Raw genomic sequence first — 20591 nt, forward strand, 5'->3', positions numbered from 1 at the left:
ACCACGCACACACACAATACCCCACTCTCCTTATTCCTCAGTCACCTGCATGCACCTGGATGGAGACAGAGACAGTGGAACATCACCTCACATCACTGCACTGAAGGTCACCTCCATAATGGAATAATCTGTATTTCAGTACTCTGTCTCTTCCACACTCACACACACACTCACACACACACACACTGTATCCAGAGACTGGTACATCATCTCTCTCTCTCTCTCTGCTTCTCCTTTCAGGTGCAGTTGTAGCTGCTGACATACTGAGCCGTAGCGTCGGTGTGTCTGTGGGCACAGGTTGTGTGGCTGCAGCACGTTCCTGCTGTATTATTGAGAGAGTAGGTTACTAATTGAGCTTTAATGCCAGTCATTGCGCTCCTGCGAGTGTTTGAGCACGCAGAGAAAGTTAAGATCCCGATAGATGATAGCTGGCTGTTTGCGGCTACCCAAAAGGTCGACTCTGACGGTGTGTGAACTCCTGTAAACCGCTGAAATAAAACACACATACACACACACATGCATGCACGTGCGCGAGCGCTCACACAGTTACTCACACGCTCAAATGCTTGCACGTGATTACATATGCGTGCGCATTCCTTCACACACCCAACTCTTACCAACAGCACTAGTTTCGCAGTATGTTCTGTGTCAGCTGTCGCATCATGATGAGTAGATTCCACCTCATTTTCTGGAACACAGCAAGCGAATAAGTGTCACCTCGCTTATGGCTTAACACATAACATGAGAGGTGTGGTTTAAGCCACTCATAGCATAGCTTTCTTGTTAATATCAAAATAAGAAACTTCAGGTTGATGGCTAAGGTCAAAGTTGCATGCACTAAGGTTTTTCCCACGTATGTGTTAACAAAGTAACCTCATTTACATGTTGAACAGCTGGGCATTACAGCAAGAAACTCATCAGTATCATTCTAACTGTTATCATTCTCCAAGCCCACTCTTTTATTCGCATTACACACACACACACACACACACACACACAGTGTGGGCATAGCTACCATCCCATAATACTCACAGTACTGATAAAGCACAGCAATAATTCATTTTCAAAAACCCAGACACTGGCTAATTAACACTGTGAATTCAAGCAGAAAGGTGGTGTTTCCCCAGGAAGTTTAATTGTGCTGTGCACATAGCAATTTAATGGCTCAAATGGAGAACTCTAATAACCTCCTGAATATGTGTGGTCCTCTGAGACTTCTGAACATGTCTGTTTTTTCTTTCTTTCTTCACTCCAGCCTAATCAAGCTTAGTTTTACCTGAGCATTTTTTAATCACTTACATAATAGACTTCAGTAGGTTTTTCACCCAAGGTTAATTACGTGGCACAGAATTCAGTTTTTGTCATATGCTGATTGTGAACTCTTAGAAATGTCTGTGCATTTATGCAGTGGCTGCCCTGTCATGGTTTACCGTGGCTTTTATTGGAATAAAACAGGAAAGAGCAAGCTACCTGCTAGACTGTCATTTAGTTTCAGCAGAAGAATAGCTGACAAGTAGCTTTAGGTGAGGCTGCCATTCGAGAAACTGTTATGCAGCTGGCTTAACAGTACACTGGCATACTGACAGCTGACAAATTTGCATGTAGATGTATAATTTAAACACGACACCAACAGGATCTAAGGATCTAAAAAAATGTAAAAAAAACACACACACACACACACAAATATGTAGAGAGGTGAGATGTAGCCTATGTCAGGAAAATTTGTGGCAGGGGTGTCAAGCTTGAAGCTACATTACCAAACGTATTTGGTCAGGTAACTAGGGACTGATTAACCAAACAAAATGTTTTCATAGCCTCCCAACCATGGTTTATTTAAGCTATGAATGGCTGGCTACAAATAGAATGGAACTCTGAACCCAAATAGCAATATTCTAAAAAAGCTCTGTTTTGAATGAGCAGGTCTAAAGTTAGAGGCATGTACAGAAAGTAAAGTTTAAAGTTAGAGGCATGTACAGAAATACGAGGTTACACGAGCAAAGATGGGGTCTTATTTTGTGCTCTTTAATTAGTTGGGTTTTTTTGGGGTTTTTTTTAAAGCTATGGTTGATTTGATGTGCGGAGCACGGTACACAAGAGACAGCCAAAGATATGTTTCCAAATAAAGGGGAATAAAAAGTTGGTAATACGATATTTTTTCCATTTTCTGTTCATTATCATTTTTATTTTCCTAACCCTTTTCCCTTCCTCTTTTCATCTTTTTTTTATTGTTGTTGTTTTTTTTCCCCCAGTTTTGTAACATTAAACTGTTCTCACAGTTCTTTGGGGTGGCTGCTACAAGAACTAGTGATCACATTCTCTTTTCTATCGTCTGTGGTGAAAAGGCATTGTAAGAAAAGTCTGTATCTCTGACAGGAACCTGAATGGCCACCCACTGCAACGAGCCCTTAGTCTCTAGGGGATCTTATCGTGAGTCAACCTCCTACTATTCCAGAATCTGATCCGCTGCTGAAAGAGGGAGAGAATGTATTGTAATGCTTTAAAAATTTTAAATGCAAAAAAATCTTTTTAAAATGGGTAATAATGCAAAATAATCCAGCATCCTGTATCTGAAATATCACCTCTTCCCTTGACATTGCCGTGTGTCTTATATGTCACCGATTACTTTCTCAGTTCACGTTCTGTTGCATAGTTAAACCCGTTTTGGATAAGAGCTATTCAGCAGGGCAGGTGAATCCATGGAAGCCACGTCCTGTCAAAGCCGATGCTCTAAATTTAGAGCTTTTACTTGCTCTCGCTGAAATGACACTCAGTGGGATTATTTTGCTTCACTGGAATGTCACTTGGCCAGACCGGAGTATTCTGAAAGGCAAGGTATGGAAGGGATACTTGACAGTATTTTGTTGTAAGCCCTTCGATAAATCTGGGCATTAGTGGTTCCACCCAAGGTGATGGGCCTATACAGTTCAGCAGTGACGCGCCAAACAACAAAGACCAACAAAGATAATGTAGTAAACCAGTCTTAACTATCCTAAAAACAGTATACACCGATTCACCCTGAGTTGACAGTCAGCCTTCTCAAATGATAAAGAAACAGAACACACATGCTCAAAATCCTTTATCTAATCTACATTTTTAGGGATGAGTGGTTGATTTACAGTGTTAAGTGCCAAAATGTCAGCACATCCGTACACAAACACACACACACACACATTAAACATCCTCAACTTTTGCAAATGGGCATTGACTTTACAAGCCCCTTTGACATAACCTTCTCTCAGAGCTCAGTGAGATGTATTCCTCTGGTGAGGAAATGTTTGCCTCCCCACTGTTCTCCACGTTCTGCTGCCTAAACTCAGTCTGCAGGCCTGACTGTGTGAGACATTTAGAGATAACAAACAGTTCATGCTTCAGAAGTGAATCACTTTTTCCGTTACTGTTAATGTTGTGAAGGAGTGAAATAGCAACATGTTTCTCCTTTTTAATGTTTTTATATATATATATATATATATATATATATATATATATATATATATATATATTTATATTATCACAAACTGCTTTGTAGTTTGATCTTTTTAAAAAAATCAAACTCAGCTCTTTTAAAGTGAACCAGAAAGAGAACCACTTGCAATTGACCTTAGTTCATTTTATGTCCAAAATGTTAGTGAACTTTAAGTAAGAATCGGTTCTCTTTCTTGTCCCCCTTAACACTGTTGAGACCTCAGACGTGTTAATCACACAACAGCACCTTTAGAACTCACACCCCCCTGTGTGTAACATTGATGTATGGGTAGTGTAGTCAAGACAACCATGTTTCATACTGCTGTTATTTGGGTCAACAGCATTTTTATGAATTAAAAAAACAGATGACATAACTGACATATCAAAACAGTTTTAAAAAAAGAGTGAGAACAAGCATGGGGGACAGATTGTGAAGGTTGTCACTGTCTGTATATGGCAAAAGCATTACGCGTCGCCGTAAATAAAAACCTGAAATGGACGGTGTTGCTTTGATTTCACAGCGCACAAATCAATCGGAAACGGAGGACAGCGCGGACCTCAAAAGAACCTTACTGGGATTGCCTCAGGGGGTGTTCACACACAGGTTCTTTTGGGGTCCATTTAGAGGGTCTGAGCTTGTTTGACGTATTCGCATATACAAAAGCAATCATGACTCAAGTGTGAAAACTCCTTTAAGAATATGTTAAGGATATGTATTAAGAATATGCACAAATGTTTTTTGCATGCATTTACAAAACTCTATTCAATATGCTGTATGATCTACAATAAGATATATTTGTCTCTATAAAATTGTCTGTTCCAAGTAATCTGCAGAGCGGTTGGGACTGTGGTGGGTCTTCGGGGCCATGTGACCCCTTGGGTGTGTGTGGTCCGATTTCCCTCCACCACCCTGTGCTGAATAGCTGGAGAGTGACGCACTGAACTGGGGCCTATAGCTGATGTCTTCCATTTCCCTGCAGTGCCTGTGAGAAAATCTCACCCACTTCACACATATTCCATGAACTTAGGACTCCTTGTCCCCTGGACTGACCGAAGAGCTTCTGCGTTGCCTCTTAGTATTAATCCCCAACACTGGATGTCATTGTTGATTGAATGGCAGAATCTGGTGTTGCAGTTCTTAGGGGCGGTTTTTAACAAACAGAGGTGACTGTAGCTCTGTAAAATCTTCATAAGGATCACAGGGCTTCTATAAAACATTCTTCAGATAACAGGACAGTATTAAACCTCTATTCTTCTTGCCTGAGAAGTGAAAGCTCTCAGCTCTGTCTGAGTCCAAGAGGAATTTCAGGGATTCCTTACTTTATTACCGTCGCTTACGGCAGGTCCTGGATCAGCCCAACTTTGCCAGGAGTCGGGAGAGGTGCGTCACTGATGACTGCGCTCACCACGCCACATGGATTTAAAACAAATACGACAGTGTATTAGGTGTATGTATTTTTCATGCAGCTTCGGGCCCAGTTTATTAGCAGCACACAATACCTGCTGGGCGAAAACAAGTTTGAATCGTCTCTGCCGTTACTGGGCAAGCAAACAGGCACTCTCGGCTACGCGGGCCGGCAAGAAACTCACAGAAATGCATCGCTTGTTTTCCATGTGGTATTAGAGGTCTTGTGCTCAATTCTCGGGTAAATTTTGCTTAGCGGCGAGAAAAAGAAAAAAAAAACGAATAAATATTTTCACGGAAGCTGGCTCTAGTTGGAAAAAAGTATGCCTGTGTTCACCCTCTTTCTGTTTCGCTTGCTTTCCCCGCTTGAGCCGATTTCTTCTCTCGTCCTTTTCCCCGTTTTTTTTTCTTTCCGGAGGAGCAGCGGTCTGTGGTTTCAGGACCAACCGACACGCTTGTTTATTTTTCCCATGCCTACTGCAAATTCCAACATTTCCCCTCGCTGAAAGGATCCGTGTGTGACCGAGCCAGCGCGGCCCGAGAAGAGAGGGCCTGGAAGAAAGAAGGCAAGCTAGGAAAATATCAACAAGTCGTCATTGACATCAGAACAAAAACAAACAGACCCCGGAATAAGGAGCTGCGAAAGAGCTTTTTTTTTTTTTTTTTTTCTTCCATTTTTTACATTTTTTATTTTATTTTTTTTTCATGAGGAATCTGTTTCATGTGGTTTTAGGCATCTCGCCAGCCAAATCTAATATGGATTTATATACAAAGAAAGTGCCTAGTTTAACATAATGAATATTCAATCATGCGTGGACCCTGTAAAGCAATTTCACATGAGTAATTGAAAGCAGACTTTGTTTATAAAAAAAAAAAATTAAAAAAAGGAGGGGAAAAAAATAGAAAGCTAAACTGTTGACCCAAAGGGGCTTGAAAATCTCACGCTGGATTAAGTGTTTGCACTGTTGGCATGGACTCCCAGCAAACGGGGCTGAATTCCGGCACTGGATCAGTGCATTCGAACCCCTGTGATCTGGTTACTGAGTGATGTCAGTGCAGAGGGCCACGCTCCCCTCCCCAGGAGCCTGCCTGGACCCCGCAATACTGCGCTTATGAGGGGAGGTGTGTGAACAAGGCCGGTTTCCCACCTGCATAGGTTCGCCATTCATCCGTCCAGGGCTGTGAATAAGATCAGAGGTCTCACCTTGTATCGCTGTGCTTGTGCTATGCGTGACCCTTTCCTCTGACAGTGCAGCTTGTGTTAGCGTCAGATTCCAGGTACAAATTGGATAGGTGTAATGACGAATATGGAAAGAGCTATGCAGGAAAAAAACAACAAACGATGCTACCAGTGAATGGCCCTACGTGCGTTCATATTGCTCAGCTGCTGCCTTTCTCTCTTTCTGCTCCAGATTAAATAAGTTTTAATAAGTAGCATATTAACTAGATAGACAAATGACCAAATACTGTGGACCAAATACTTTACAGCTGACAGCCACATTTCTGGGTCCAGCTGAGTCCAATGAGTAAACTGGAAAAAGACTTGGATCAGCGGTCCTCATTCCTAAATTTCTTCCTCAGTTTTTGAGCAAAGGAGGAATTAAGCTTATATGACCTCCTGTTAAAAGCTGACAAAGAAGGCCGGTATGGAGGCGGCTTTCGTGGGCAACAAGTGTTCACTTTAATTCTGCAAAATAAAACAGGTTATCAAGTTTAGTTTGCGATTCCAGGCAACCTTAATAAATCGGCTTTTCCACAGCCTAACGGCTTCACTCACCGCAAATCTGTCCTCAGCAATAACATGCACCACTAAGCATAGATTAATTTAATAACTCTTTAATATTCTCCGCAGAGTAAGGCACCGCGCCGTCCATGGCATATGTGGTCTCATCGCAGAATGGAATATTACCATGGCTACAGATAGAAAATTACGCAATCATGCAATTTATATTCTATTCAGTCAAAGCGGCACTAAAAGTCCTAATCATTCATTGACTATTTGGAGGATTGTAAAATATCCTCCAGGCATTAAACTATAAAACACTGTAAGCAGCTGGACACTTCTCCTAGCATTAGGATTTAGAAATTGGTAGTTAACACCTCGATTTGGTCAGAGCTCAGACGGAGGGGTGTAGTTATTGGCTAGCTGCCATCACTGTGATTGGTGCTATAGACTTGGCATGCATGTTTCCACCTGCCAGTGATTTTCATTGTAAAAAGCCCATGCTGGTGTATTTCTCTGCAGCCTACTGTCAGTGCTTGGATTCTTAGAGCCATGTCTCACACACCTCCAGCCCTTGACAGTAGCATGACTGGATAATTGACTTACTTGGTGGTGTGTGTTGTTTTGGTTACCCTCTGAAACCCCAACGATTTCAAGCATCACTCTCATATTTAACTCAAGCCCTTCAAAAGTAATTTTAAAAAATGAGTTGTGGCTTGTTTTGGTAGATAAGCCACTATGGAAAGGGTGCGGAAGGGCAGACACCTGGATTCCATTACTTTAGTGACATCCAATCCAGCAGTCAGTGTAGAGGAACGCTCAAATCAACCCATTATATGCCGAAGACCTCCAGCTGCTTGGCTGGATTATTAAAACAATAAACGAATAAACAAGCAAATAGAGTGAAATATTAGCTGCAGATGGAAAAAAAAATCTAGGCAGGGCTTCTTAAGGTCCACAGGAAAGAAAAGCTGGAACATGGGATCACTGGAATGAGCTGGATGTCAGAAGAGGTGTCGGCGTGCGCGCGCGCGCGTGTGTGTGCTGTGTTCTAGCGGGGTCTGGGCTAAGGTGTCTAACCAGGGAGCTCAAACTTCAGTGTTGGAGAAATAAGCTCTGCAGGGCCAGTTTCTTCCTGTTACAGACATTGGACTCCACTCGAGTTCGAATTAAATGAGAAGGGGAAACACTAAACTGTGTTGTGCAGTTTTAGCCTCCACCTTGGAAAATCTATCTACCACTATTGTCTGTCTACCGCCACTGTCTATCTACCACTGATGCGTCTACATTTTTTTTCTTTGTATACTAAGCTATATTTTAGTGAATTATTTATCTCAGTTAAATTCAACTTCTCTCTTTGTTTTTATTCAAACAAGCTGCATTGCCATGTTCACTATTAGCGTTTTACACTTGTAGGCACACTGTCCCCTTATGCGGGAATGACCGCTACAGTCCTGAGCGCAAGTCATTGCCGCCGTCGCTCGCGGGGTATGCATTTAGCAGTTGAACGGAAGGACGGTAAGTGAGCGAGAGCAGCGAAAAGCTTCAGAACTTGTTTGTGTGCTCTGAACACACACCGCCGGCTGCACAAACACACCGTGTTTAATTAGAGGAGATGGAGGTGGGAACGGGAACGCGGGGGGAGGCCCTCATGTATTTTCCATTAACGCGGAGGATGGCGCACGAGGAGTGGGCTGAGGGTTAAGCAAACACAGACCGCTTGAATCTCTCCCACCACGCGCATGTAGACGTGCGGGCGCAGACACAGCCCGGGCGGAGAGGCTGCACGCTGGAAGCCTGCAAGCATACAGCGGAATGCAATCACGCCGAGTCGCTGAACACAACGCTCAGATCGCCAGAGTGCAAATAAGGCATCTGGGTTATTGCTGGGCACAGAGGAGTTATGCAATAGCACCACGTTTTTGTTGGAATCATTCCTGTTCATTTCAGCATAATTTATTTCAAGCCATTGTATGGTATAAATAAACTAGACGTACTGGTGCAGTATTTGGGCGTATTTTTCAAATCACAGGAGATCCTGAGGTGCGCGTGGGGAGTAACATTGAAGGAAATGAAAAATGAAACACTTTACTGGGGTTACACGAGAGTTAATGGTTTACATTTATCAGAATGCCTCAGTACGTGTTTAATTGCCCAAACGTTTGTACCATGTTCCACCACCAACAGGCAGGACAGAGATAACAGTGTATTTAGGCAGTAATTAGCATGTGAGAGAGAGAGAGAGAGAGAGAGAGAGAGAGAGTGTGTGTGTGTGTGTGTGTGTGTGAGAGAGAGAGAGAGAGAGAGTGTGTGTGTGTGTGTGTGTGTGTGTGTGTGTGTGTGTGAGAGAGAGAGAGAGAGAGAGAGAGAGAGAGAACTGGTGCAAGTGAACAGCAGCAGGCCTGGCTGTTATTTGCTGGATCTCAGTTTAAAGGCACTGCTGGGTAAACAGACTGAGGAAGGTCAATATTATCCCAGGCTGCTCTGAGTACCGTGGGCCAGGGAGGAACTGACAGCTGTTTCCCTTTTCACTTGCGCTACAAACTGATCAAACATGACAGGACTACAAAGTCCCAACAAATTCTACACACAGATTTAACACTAGTCACTGGGTGGCAATTATTTGAAAACATCAAACAACCAATCTGTCTACACGGATGTGTCAGTCACCCCTTTTAAATGCACTTTTTGTATGGACCTAAACAAACTTAAATACACAAAGTTTTTGGTGAAATGTTCCCACATATTTTTATGCACTGGGTCTAAACATTTAGAATAAATTCTGTGGTCATGGAGGTGGTTAGAACATTTTGAACTTCAAAAGGAGCGATTACATGCGGAAATGTGTTTTTCTGAAACACTAAAAACCCATTTATGCAGTCTCATGCTGCCATCTGCTGGGCAGGGTTCATGTTTTTGTCCTGAATGAGGTTTTGTAGGAGTAAAAACAAAAACAACTAAACTGTGCAAATCAATGCTTTTTCCAGGACTGGAACCCACCGTTCCAAACACCATAAATATCAATGCAATGTGTGACTGTAGATTGCTCTTTTTGTCAAAAGAATATTGCCATTCTATATTGAATTGTGAAAGCAATCAGCTTCTGTGTTTATCTTCCTAGGAAGAGATTATTTCTACAAACTTGGTAGAATAAATCAAAGATAAAGACCTAATTCCACTTTTTATCCGGCAATATTTATTTCATCCGAGTCCACACAGTAGGAATCTATTCCCCCACCTCTGTATTTAAATAGAGTGACAGATCCAAACACCAGCACCAGTGATTTTCCATCATGTTTTCATCATGACTTTTATATGAGCCATGGTGCACAGGAAGGAGCAGTTAATCGAAGCCAATAAGACGTTCTCGGCTGGGCGTTAAAACACACAGACATGCTAGCGTGCGCATGTGTGTGGCTGTGTTTGAGCATCTCGGTTTCCTTCAGCGTTTCTCATCGTCTGTCAACAGACGACAGAAGCCTGAGCAAACAGCATCAGTCAGTGTGTGCACAGTAAACGGGGTGATGAGGGAGAGAGAGAGAGAGCGAGTGAGAGTATTACAACAAGCAGTTGTGTTTTTGACCTCAGGCTGTAAGACAGGCATCCAGCACTGGCTGTCATGCTTTTGTGCTTGTCTCTGAGTCATGTTTGCCTTTCAGTGTACACTGGCTGAGTCTGGGATGTGATCCAAGATCTGAGACGCTGAGTCTGGGATGTGATCTGAGATCTGAAATGACTGAGTCTGGGATGTGATCTGAGACGGTCTGGCATACTCCAGACATTCTCTCTGAAGTGCTTGCTGTCAATTACCACTTTACTGGTTCTTCCCCAATGGGGCAAATAGCAAGAACAGAGCCATATTTATTACAAAAGCTTTATCATAAACACATTAACATGTTAAAAACAGACTAGGGTCAAAAATCTGATCTAAAAAAAGATATTGCAACATACAAAACTTCACACCAAGTGTCCAAAGGAATAGAACGGTTTAACGGAAGTCATGGATGTCTGAGTAGTTTGCAGTGCTGGTCACCCTGTCCATACTGCCCTCGTCACTCACTGAGAGTTTGGGTTGATGGCGGTTTTGGCTTGTTGACTGCTGGTCTTTGGTCTTTAAGGAGCCTCTGAGTGTGCTGTGTGGTGAGAGAGAGGATCATGAAAGGAGAGCAATATGGAAGGCACCATTTCTATGGCTTTGAAAGTCCTGAGGTCATTAGCACCCATCAACATCTTATACCCACACATGCACGCACGCACGCACACATACACACACACTTCACTCACTTATACTTCCTGAAGTCACTTAGACCTCCTGAGGTCTAAATGCTGAGGTTTGATCTGACACTGCTTAGGTGAATAATCCAGGTGAATCACATCACTACCTGATTCAATATCAATAATGTCTCAAAACCCTTGAAATATTCCACTGCCTAGCAAAAACGTCCATGTTCTGCCTCAGGCTAGTGGCAGCAGCTTCTCCTTGCCCTACCACTCCCTTTCCTTAGCTCTGTCCTGGGGGCGGGGCCAGGGAAAAGGGGCCGGCTGAAGACGTAAATGATTCCCAGGCTGAGGAGGCTGGAGAGTGCAGCAGGTCCCACTGCCCCGCCCAGTGTAATGGCAGGAGCGTGGGCCAGGAGCCACGGACGTCGGCGCTTCATGTCCACCTCGATGGCCTGCATCTGGAAGTGTGTGCCGATGATGCCGCACACATGGAACAGCTGGTGGCTATGGCCTGCAGGGGGCAGTGCAGCAAGAAATGGATAGAAAGTTAGGAAGTTGGAAAATGGGCGATTCAGGAAATGTATGATGTCGCTGGGCAAGAGAGGTAATAAAGCCTGTTATTATTAGAAACTATTATTATGAAGTGGAAAATGAATTGCCAGTAAATGCAGTGCTATTACTATGAAAACTGTTGGTATTTTTAATCATTTACTTAGAAAAAAAAATTATATGATTGTATATTTCAAAATAGTACATTTAATAAGTGTACTGTTTTGTTTCTTAAGGGTACAATTAAAACCACTTAATGTGCCATTTTATTTTGTTATTATTTATAGATTGATTTAATAATTCCTTTCTTTCTTTCCCGCTGTAGTAAAATAGCCTCTGAGACACGGGTGCCTGTCATTCCGCGTTTCCAGTACAAACCGTGCTGTAGTCCACACCCCCACTGCACAGACGGCTGTTGTTTTGCAAACAGAGAGAGATGAACCGTGTCTTACCGATGTAGTCAAAGCGGCCGGGGGCCAGCCTCTCTGGCAGGTGGGTGGCGAACAAGAAGCCCGTGAGGAATGCCAAGAGTGTGTGGTAAACATGGAAGGAGTTCGCCTCATTCACAGTACAACCTTCTCCCACACATAGAAAGATCTAGAAAAAGATATATCAGTTTTATATCCATCTAGAATGTTGTTTTGGTTCCAAATGAGAGTTGCTTTAGGGTTATACTTGAACGAGACTGGAATATAATTCCAGGTGTGCTATTTCTGGCAACAGTAGTTCATAGGCTGAGGCTCACACTCACAATAATAGCTCAACTTTTCTAGTATTTAAAAAAATATATATTTATTGTAAATATTATTTATTATCTGGCTGTGTGAGTCACAGTCAGTCACAGCTTTCAGTTCAACCCCAGCCAAGAAAAAAAATAAAATAAATAAAAATTTAAAAAAATAAATAAATAAAAAATAAATAATTATATATATATATATATATATATATATATATATATATATATATATATATATATATATATATATATATATATATATATAAATTTGCATACATAGAACAAGGAATCTTCAAGCTCGTTCTTTGTATTCAAGCGTGTGTGTCTTTGTGTCTGGGGGGTGGTGGGTGCAGGACTCACCCTGTAGAAGAGAGGAATGTTGTCAAACAGGTAGGGGTAGGTGAAGGCAGACACTCGGAGCACTTTGCTCAGTTTTGGCCTTTGGAATTCAGGAAATCTACAGAGAGTAAGACCATCCAGGTGGTGGAGTAATAATCATCACACTGTCAATGACTGACTCACTGGCGTCTTGTGTGGTTTTATCTCAAATGCTCATGTTTTAAATTCACCAGTTTAAAAAAATCAGTATGATTATGGTAAACAACTCATATTTGAAAATCCAAAACATATACCTCTAACATTCTATATGTTAATTCACTTGTGTTACATATCACATTTTAAATTGTACCCCAAATTACATCATTAGAATGTGGAAAATAGTTGCAGAATTGTCCTTGAGTGGTATTCAGTAAAAAATTAAATACTCATATTTTTATTACATTTTTAAGGGATAAAACAGGCTTTTTACTCCTTACATTTCCACTGACCCCTTTTAGTACAACCTAGCTAAATGTTTAAAAGACTGTAAAAAAATTCTCTTTCTCTCAACAACAGAATTCCCAAACCTTTTACTGTTTTTTTTATTATTAAAAAACTATCAAATTTATATGTGTAAAAATAAACTGCCCACATGTATGCTAATTTATATTTGTGCAACGATCAGTAAGCCAACTTCCTATATTTACCACATCATACACACACAAAAAAGAAAACTTCAGATTTATTTATTAAAATGTTTACCTTCTACTTTTAAATATTTTAGTATGTAAAATTCTGATACAGTAAGCTATCTGCTTAAGTAGATTTTCTTTGTATGTTTTACACTTCTGCCAATATCTGGATATCTAAACAAGAGACTAAGTGAAAATACTACTAAACCATAGCCTGATATGCTTCCCTTTTAGAGAGGCTACTGTTTGATTTAATATATGTATATATAATTATATATATAAACAATTCAAAATTAATAAATACCCCATCTGACCTAAAAGAAAGATGCAGGTGACTATGAATCTTGTTTATCTGGCTTGTGCACAGCACAGATTATGAAACGCTGGACTTCAACATTCAACAGGCTTGATGTCAATCAAACTCCTAAACTCAGGGATCCTGACCATGACCAAGTTAACAACTTGTAATGTACATTTAACCTTCTACCTCAGCCATGCATGTGCAATTTGATGAAGATACTGTCAAACAGTTATAAATCTATAACATGATCAGGAGCAGTCAAATACGGCAGACATCCAGCTATGTCTGTCTATGTCCAACTATACATAGCATATCACATAGCATATCATATATAAGGGCATAAATGTTTGAATAATTTTCATATAGTATACAGTTTCTTCTTGTGTTGCTAAGCAATGCAAGCATGCCGGCAGACAGAACACAGTGGATGGCTGTTATTTTAACTGGAGTGCTTCTGCAGAAGGACACGTTATCTCACAGGCTGGAAATGCCATACAACCAGGGCTACAGGCCCACGCACATTCAGAATCAAAATCAAGACCTGTATGTTTGTTTTGTAGACAAGCATACAGTTTGTACAGACATAACAAAAATGATGTCTGTACAACTAGTTTGTACATAACGAAAAACATACAGACATAATGAAAATGTGGATCAAACTACTGTTTCTTGCCTTTTTTGCATAAACAAGCTGTTTTCTTATTTCATTTCTGATTCAATGCATGAGTCAAACTTATTAAAATGCAGTCAACCTGTACACTGACCTGATTTGCTATTTGGACATAATTGCTGATGTTAAACTGTAAGTTTCAGAACATCATTAAGAAGACGGTCATGCCTTCATTTATTCAGGCGAAAGTGAAAGCATCCAAAAGGAAGTCATGAGGAAGGGAAGCTTTCTAAAGCACAAAACACTGCAGCCAATTGGTTTGAAAAATGGTTCATTACTTGAAGCATTCGTTTACACAGTGCCACTCGTGCCCTGCTGATCCAAACTATTTATACTATCCAAACTCAGAGGAAACCCAGAGCTATGTATGCAAACTACACTAGTGCTCATAAAAGTTCAGGGCTTATAAATTGTTCAACTACTATTAATATATTGAATTAATATATTGACACTGAACTTCGAACTCTAATATTGTTTATAAGTATTTATAAGTATCTCATCCACTTAGGCTCACTAACAGTCACGTGGATGGATATACGCGGAATGAAGCTTCAGACATCAGCAATCATGTGACTAACAAAGCAACACAAACACAGGAACGCTGCTTTGGAAAATTCTGTTCTGTATGTTTTGACACGAGCACCAAAAAATCAGTGTCATCACTACAGCACTCTACATTACATTACACGTCTGCGCTTGGATACTGGACACTGTGGCAATTTAAGCAATTTAGGCCATCACAGTACGTAAAGCAAATGACAGACGACAGAGGACAACGAAATATCAATACAGTGAGTTAAGTGGGTGACGACTGCACACAGTAGTGAATGACTTTGAGATGAGATGATTTTACCTTTTCTTGATGTCATGATTATAGTGGAAAAATGGTAAGCCAAGCCTTAGCAGACAAAGAGGACAGGAAGACAAGAATTCAAACACTAGCAGAGTCTCGGGGAGTGGCTGGCACTACAGTGACCTGGCACCCACTTCACACAGAGTCAGTGGAACCCTGAGAGCTATGGAGTACCAAATGGAAAGAGCTTGTTACTCTTCTTAGCTAGCATTTTATTAACATTTAGCTCAATTTCTATATATTTATTCCTGATTTATTTCAGCATGTTTTGGCCTGACCTGTGCGTACTTGTGTACAGTTTCTCATCAAATACTATCACCATTTTCTTGGCAAAAACTCAGACATAATCACAATAGACATTTAAAAGATTAAAAAAAAAAAATCAGCTAAAAATGAACAACAAGCTTTTTACATTTGGCACCCCATAGAGAGACCCTAAGACATTACACAACTTACTTGCAAGTTTTAGCCTATTTAATCAAGTTTATTAAACTTAAAACCTTAGTTCTTTAAGTGTATTACATTTGTCACAATTTTACTAAAATAAAATGTAACAAAACAAAACATTTCAGTAGCACACCATTATTCAGCATTATTCAGAATAAACAACACTATTCACTACAGGTATGTAGCCTACTTTAGACTTATTCCTAAACAGAAGTATTCTTTGATTCCTGGTAATGTGTTGCATGCACGTATAGGGAGAAGTATGGAAACTTACAGTGCTCCTACTTTCATCTCTCTATGTTTAAATGTTTAACCCAAATGTTTAGGTTCGGAAAGGTAAACATGCTAATTGGCTGTGTTCCGTTTGCATCTGCTGCACTGAAAATCCTGCTGTGAAAAGCTTGTACTTCTTCCATAGCTTTAATTACGGCAGGATCAAGGCCACAGTGTGAGCCATCTTAACCAGCCCATTGCAAATACACTGTGATTCTTCTACCAGCTATTCTATATAGTAGCTGTTCCTAATAAAGTAATCACTCAGTGTATGTGTACGCTTTCCCTGTGGCCTGTGATTCCATGGCTGAAGTAGAATCAATATAGTTGGGTATGAACATCAAAACTTCCATTTAAATGAGCAGAGTTAAGTAGCTAAAATACTTATTCAAGCAAAATTGTCATTGAAGATGATGTATTTAGTGTCTCCTGAGTCTTTCAGTTTCCAAAAGACTGCAGCAGACTAAGGTGATACTTTAACATGTAAGTGGGTAACTGTGTTCCGCTGAGGGTGAGAATAGTGACTGAAGATCTTTGTCTTTGTCTGCTGTCGTTGTGTGTGCATGCATGCCTACCTGGAGTAGCAGGCCATGGTGGTACAGAGGGCGGTGTTGAATACAGCCACTGGTATGTAATACGTGTGAAATGGTCCGTTCACCCATGCATCCGGCATAACATATGCAGAGTAGGTGATGGCTGAACCTGAACACCGAAATAATGATGGAATTTTGACCACACTCATCAGTGTTAAAAGGACACTTTTTAAAAAAAACCCCAAAAAAACCCAAATGTTTTGTAAAAAGCTGTTTGGGTCATGGCGATTTGAGTTTTGTAGCAGAATCTCTAGCCGACAGCAGAAGCATGTTTAATTAGATTCCAGAGCAGGTTCGACATTATTTCTTCATAGAAAGCTTTTGACCTCTCATTTTCACTGCAGGCCAGTCATAACAGCAAACAGAAACTGCACTGAAACATACACACATCACAATGTCTAGATTATATCTTTGATGTGTAAACAATGCACAGCGTGTGTACTGAGTATGCAGTGTGTGTGTTTTGTGCGTCTCCCCTACCCAGGCTGTACAGGCTGAGAGCTCCGTAGTCAAAGAAGAAGCAGACGTGACGCGCACGCATGGACATGCTGCTGAAGGTGTGTGCACAGCTGGACGCCAGCGGGTACACACAGCAGGACAGAAGGTAGACTAGCAGTGGCCATGAGTACGCATCACTCCACACGTCCTGCATGAACACCACTGTCAGCAGCTTCCACAGAAAATACCTGAGAAGGAGAGGAGGAGAGAGAGAGAGTGAGGAGGAAAGAGAGCGAGGAGGAGGAGAGTGTGAGGAGACAGGAGGAGAGAGAGAGAGGAGGAGGAGAGTGAGAGGCAGAGAGAGAGAGAGATAGGAGGAGAGAGTGAGAGGAGACAGGAGGAGAGAGAGAGGAGGAGGAGAGTGAGAGGCAGAGAGCGAGAGAGAGAGAGAGAGAGAGAGAGAGCGAGGAGGAGGAGAGTGAGAGGCAGAGAGAGAGAGAGAGATAGGAGGAGAGAGTGAGAGGAGACAGGAGGAGAGAGAGGAGGAGGAGAGTGAGAGGCAGAGAGAGAGAGAGAGAGAGGAGGAGGAGAGTGAGAGGCAGAGAGAGTGAGAGGAGGAGAGGAGAGAGGAGGAGAGTGAGAGGAGACAGGAGGAGAGAGAGAGAGGAGGAGGAGAGTGAGAGGAGACAGGAGGAGAGAGAGAGAGGAGGAGGAGAGTGAGAGGCAGAGAGAGTGAGAGGAGGAGAGGAGAGAGGAGGAGAGTGAGAGGAGACAGGAGGAGAGAGAGAGAGGAGGAGGAGAGTGAGAGGAGACAGGAGGAGAGAGAGAGAGGAGGAGGAGAGTGAGAGGAGACAGGAGGAGAGAGAGAGGAGGAGGAGAGTGAGAGGCAGAGAGAGTGAGAGGAGGAGAGGCGGACAGCATGTATGTGTTCACATGCCTGCTGAAAACACCTGCCATGTTGGAATTCATTAAGGAGAAACGTGGTGAAGTCCGTGTACGTGAACGGCTAACAGCTAGCAAGAACAATGTGGACAAGTGAAATTGTTCCTTGCAGTTGCTAATAATGTTGATAATGTTAGAGATATACCGTGAGATCCATTACAGTATGTCCTCAAAAGTGTGGCTGTTCTGAACGCAGACTCTCAAACCCTCTACAACCTAATAGCAAAACAAACAACTCCTACACAACTTTAAGAATTCTCAGAATATCCCGTTTCATCTCCGTTTTAGAAACTCTGTTCAGATGCTCCGAGGAGAAATGAAATGAAGAGAAGGTAGATACTGGCGGAGGAAGGAGGAAGGAGGAAGGAGGAAGGTCTCTGGGCGGATATGGCAACAACTGCAGTGGGCATGGATACAGCGTTAATGATCTGCCATGGAAAAACCCAGACAATGGCTGCCTTCTATACACCTGTCTGACCAGCTCGGACTTGTTAAAATTGACATTGAATTTGTTACCAGCAACATCTTTAACATGCACGTGTATACACACACACACACACACACACACACACACACACACACACACACACACACACACACACACACACACACACCCTTTATCTGCACTATATGCGGAATATAAAGTCTGGACTGAAATTACGTAACACGGTAGATAAGGTAGGCGTGTGGAAGAAAGCTATGGAGCTCTGGCAAGCTCTGGAAGCCTGCAGGAACCAAGAGCACCTCCCAGCTTCTCCCGGGCAGATCACATGCTGCCAGGCACTGAAACCTTCCATGCTTGAAGGTTAATGAACATTTGGTTGTGCTGAAGAATGAAGGCCCTTTTATCCCACTACTTAAAAATCATGCTGTGAAGTGCGAACGACCGTGACCGCTCACCGTACAATTCTACAGGTGTTCGAGCTAAATATAACCATGACAGAAGTGCCTGCAATAAAACAAACAAACGAGAGGATAGGTGAGTTTAAAAAGAGTACTAATGGTTCCTGCGCGGTGTGTTTGCAGGGCTTGTTTGACCTGCAGATAAGACTGAAGCTCAGGTGAGATGGGGAATTGCTCAGAGTGCTTTACTTGTTCCCTGCCTTCGTGCGTGACTCTCCAGCTCATGGTGATTTGACAGCTGTCATGCTGAAATCATATGATGTAAACCATATTTGCTTGTGGTCCTGAGCTAACCCCACAGTAGCTGTTTATCCATCATGAATCCTGGGAAAACATGAAGTAACCCAACCACACCGGTACACAGTTTACGGGCTTATTACTCACTGGGCCCTGAAGAATACAAAGTGACAGGAACCAGTGTCAGTGTGACATGTTTACCAGCGGTGGAGGGCCCAACGAACGCCAGGAGCTCATTAGCAGCATGGGGAGAGCCACTCCAAGACTCCCCCCCGCCCCAACCCCCCAAGACAGCCCCAGCAGGGCAGCCCCCAGCGTGGGGAGAGGAAGGGAGCTCAGGCTAAAGCGATACTCTCATCCCTGGATGGCGCACTTTGCATTCCAATGCACGGCGCTAGCCGACAAACAGGCTAAATGCGGTTTTCCGTGTATTCCATCTCCATCTGTTAGAGGTGCGCGTAGTGAAATAGTAGCGCTCCACTGAGAGGGTGGTGTGCATGCAATGTGAAACAGAGGGAGACAGAGTGATGTCCTATACACTCTAGGTGTGTGTGTGTGTGTGTGTGTGTGTGTTAGCAGTTGTTCTGGAGAGAAGAGGCTTCAGTCTCACCAGGTGGGTAAGAAGTGGGTCCACACATTTAGAGTCTCGTTGGTGAGCTGGAAAAGGCTGAGGACACAATCAGTAGCGGAGCTACGGGGATGGCGATACCCAGAGATAATACTGTCCTCCTGGAATGCCTACCACACACACACACACACACACACACACACCTTTAGCCAAAGGCGCACTATCGCATGCCACACTAGTAACCCTGACCATACACTGAAACGTACATGTGTGAGTTATACACCACGTAGTTTGCGACTCATAACGACTTCTAAAATAACAAGCACTGCTATCCCATTGAAAGATTTCTTAAGCGTCCAAAGTCTGTCTTACAGCCAAACCACAGAACCACAGTTTCTTGGTCAGAATATGTAATAAAGTGTAACATTTATAAGGAATCACCCTCTGAAATGAAATGGACTCCCCCAAGACACTATTCTGAAAAGAACAGTATAGGAACAGTGTACGAACAGCATGCTGTGCTGGTGTGTAAGTGATTGTGTGTATGCTGCTGGACTTACTCTAGGTACTTGGTGGACGCTGAAGACACGGGGAAGCTTGATCAAGCTGAACATGTTGTGTCGGCTACAGCCTGGTCTGGCTCACACAGGCAACTGAGGAACACAAGCACAGCGAGCCAGTGACACTGCCTGAACCCAGACCAGTTCAGCCGGCCCTGCCTCCTACTCTGCCCACGCACGCGCAAACACACACAAACACACACTGCTGTTCAGCAGACTGTTTTACACTTTACACTCGAGACACAGACTCTCTGGGACTATTGGCTAATTATTGTACTCAAGAGGGAGAGACACATACACATACACATACACGCACACACCCACAACACAACAAGCAAGCACAAGCCCCAGAGGCTTGTGAGTACCAGCTTTCTCACCTCTGAACTATAAGCTTTGTATATCAGGTATTTGTCCTACCTTTAGCGGGTCAAACAGGTTTCTGTCCTGAAGAAACCAGAAATCCTTGAATCTTCTCTAAATTCTGTGTAAATAGATGGCATTGTCATGAGCAAAGAAGCAGAGAATCTGCTCCTGATCTCAACTGGGTAGGGTCTTCAGTGCTCCTGCAAGTCACCCAGAAACCTCAGTGCTCCTGCGGTTCTCCCAGGAACCTCAGTGCTCTTGCGGTTCACCCAGAAACCTCAGTGCTCTTGCGGTTCTCCCGGGAACCTTGGCACTCCTAGAGTTCACCTGGAAACCT

General features: G+C 42.6%; 1 protein-coding gene across 2 annotated transcripts; it reads right to left on the minus strand.

Annotated features, from left to right (window-relative positions):
- Nucleotides 1-10504: 10504 nt before the first annotated feature.
- On the minus strand, nt 10505-19966 carry paqr5b (progestin and adipoQ receptor family member Vb). Of its 2 annotated transcripts, XM_027001799.2 has the most exons (7): nt 19892-19966; nt 19374-19501; nt 16724-16929; nt 16226-16352; nt 12457-12553; nt 11813-11957; nt 10505-11322 (listed from the first exon to the last, which is right to left on the minus strand). In XM_027001799.2, the coding sequence occupies exons 1-7, from the start codon at nt 19943-19945 to the stop codon at nt 11051-11053; spliced, it is 1029 nt and encodes a 342-aa protein (XP_026857600.2). In that variant the 5' UTR covers nt 19946-19966; the 3' UTR covers nt 10505-11050. The 2 variants fall into 2 exon arrangements, with proteins under 2 accessions (XP_026857600.2, XP_026857601.2); XM_027001800.2 differs by lacking the exons at nt 19374-19501; nt 19892-19966 and adding an exon at nt 17769-17779.
- Nucleotides 19967-20591: the final 625 nt, after the last annotated feature.

This window comes from Electrophorus electricus, chromosome 21 (genome assembly GCF_013358815.1).
Source record: "Electrophorus electricus isolate fEleEle1 chromosome 21, fEleEle1.pri, whole genome shotgun sequence".
Lineage (NCBI taxonomy): Eukaryota > Metazoa > Chordata > Actinopteri > Gymnotiformes > Gymnotidae > Electrophorus > Electrophorus electricus.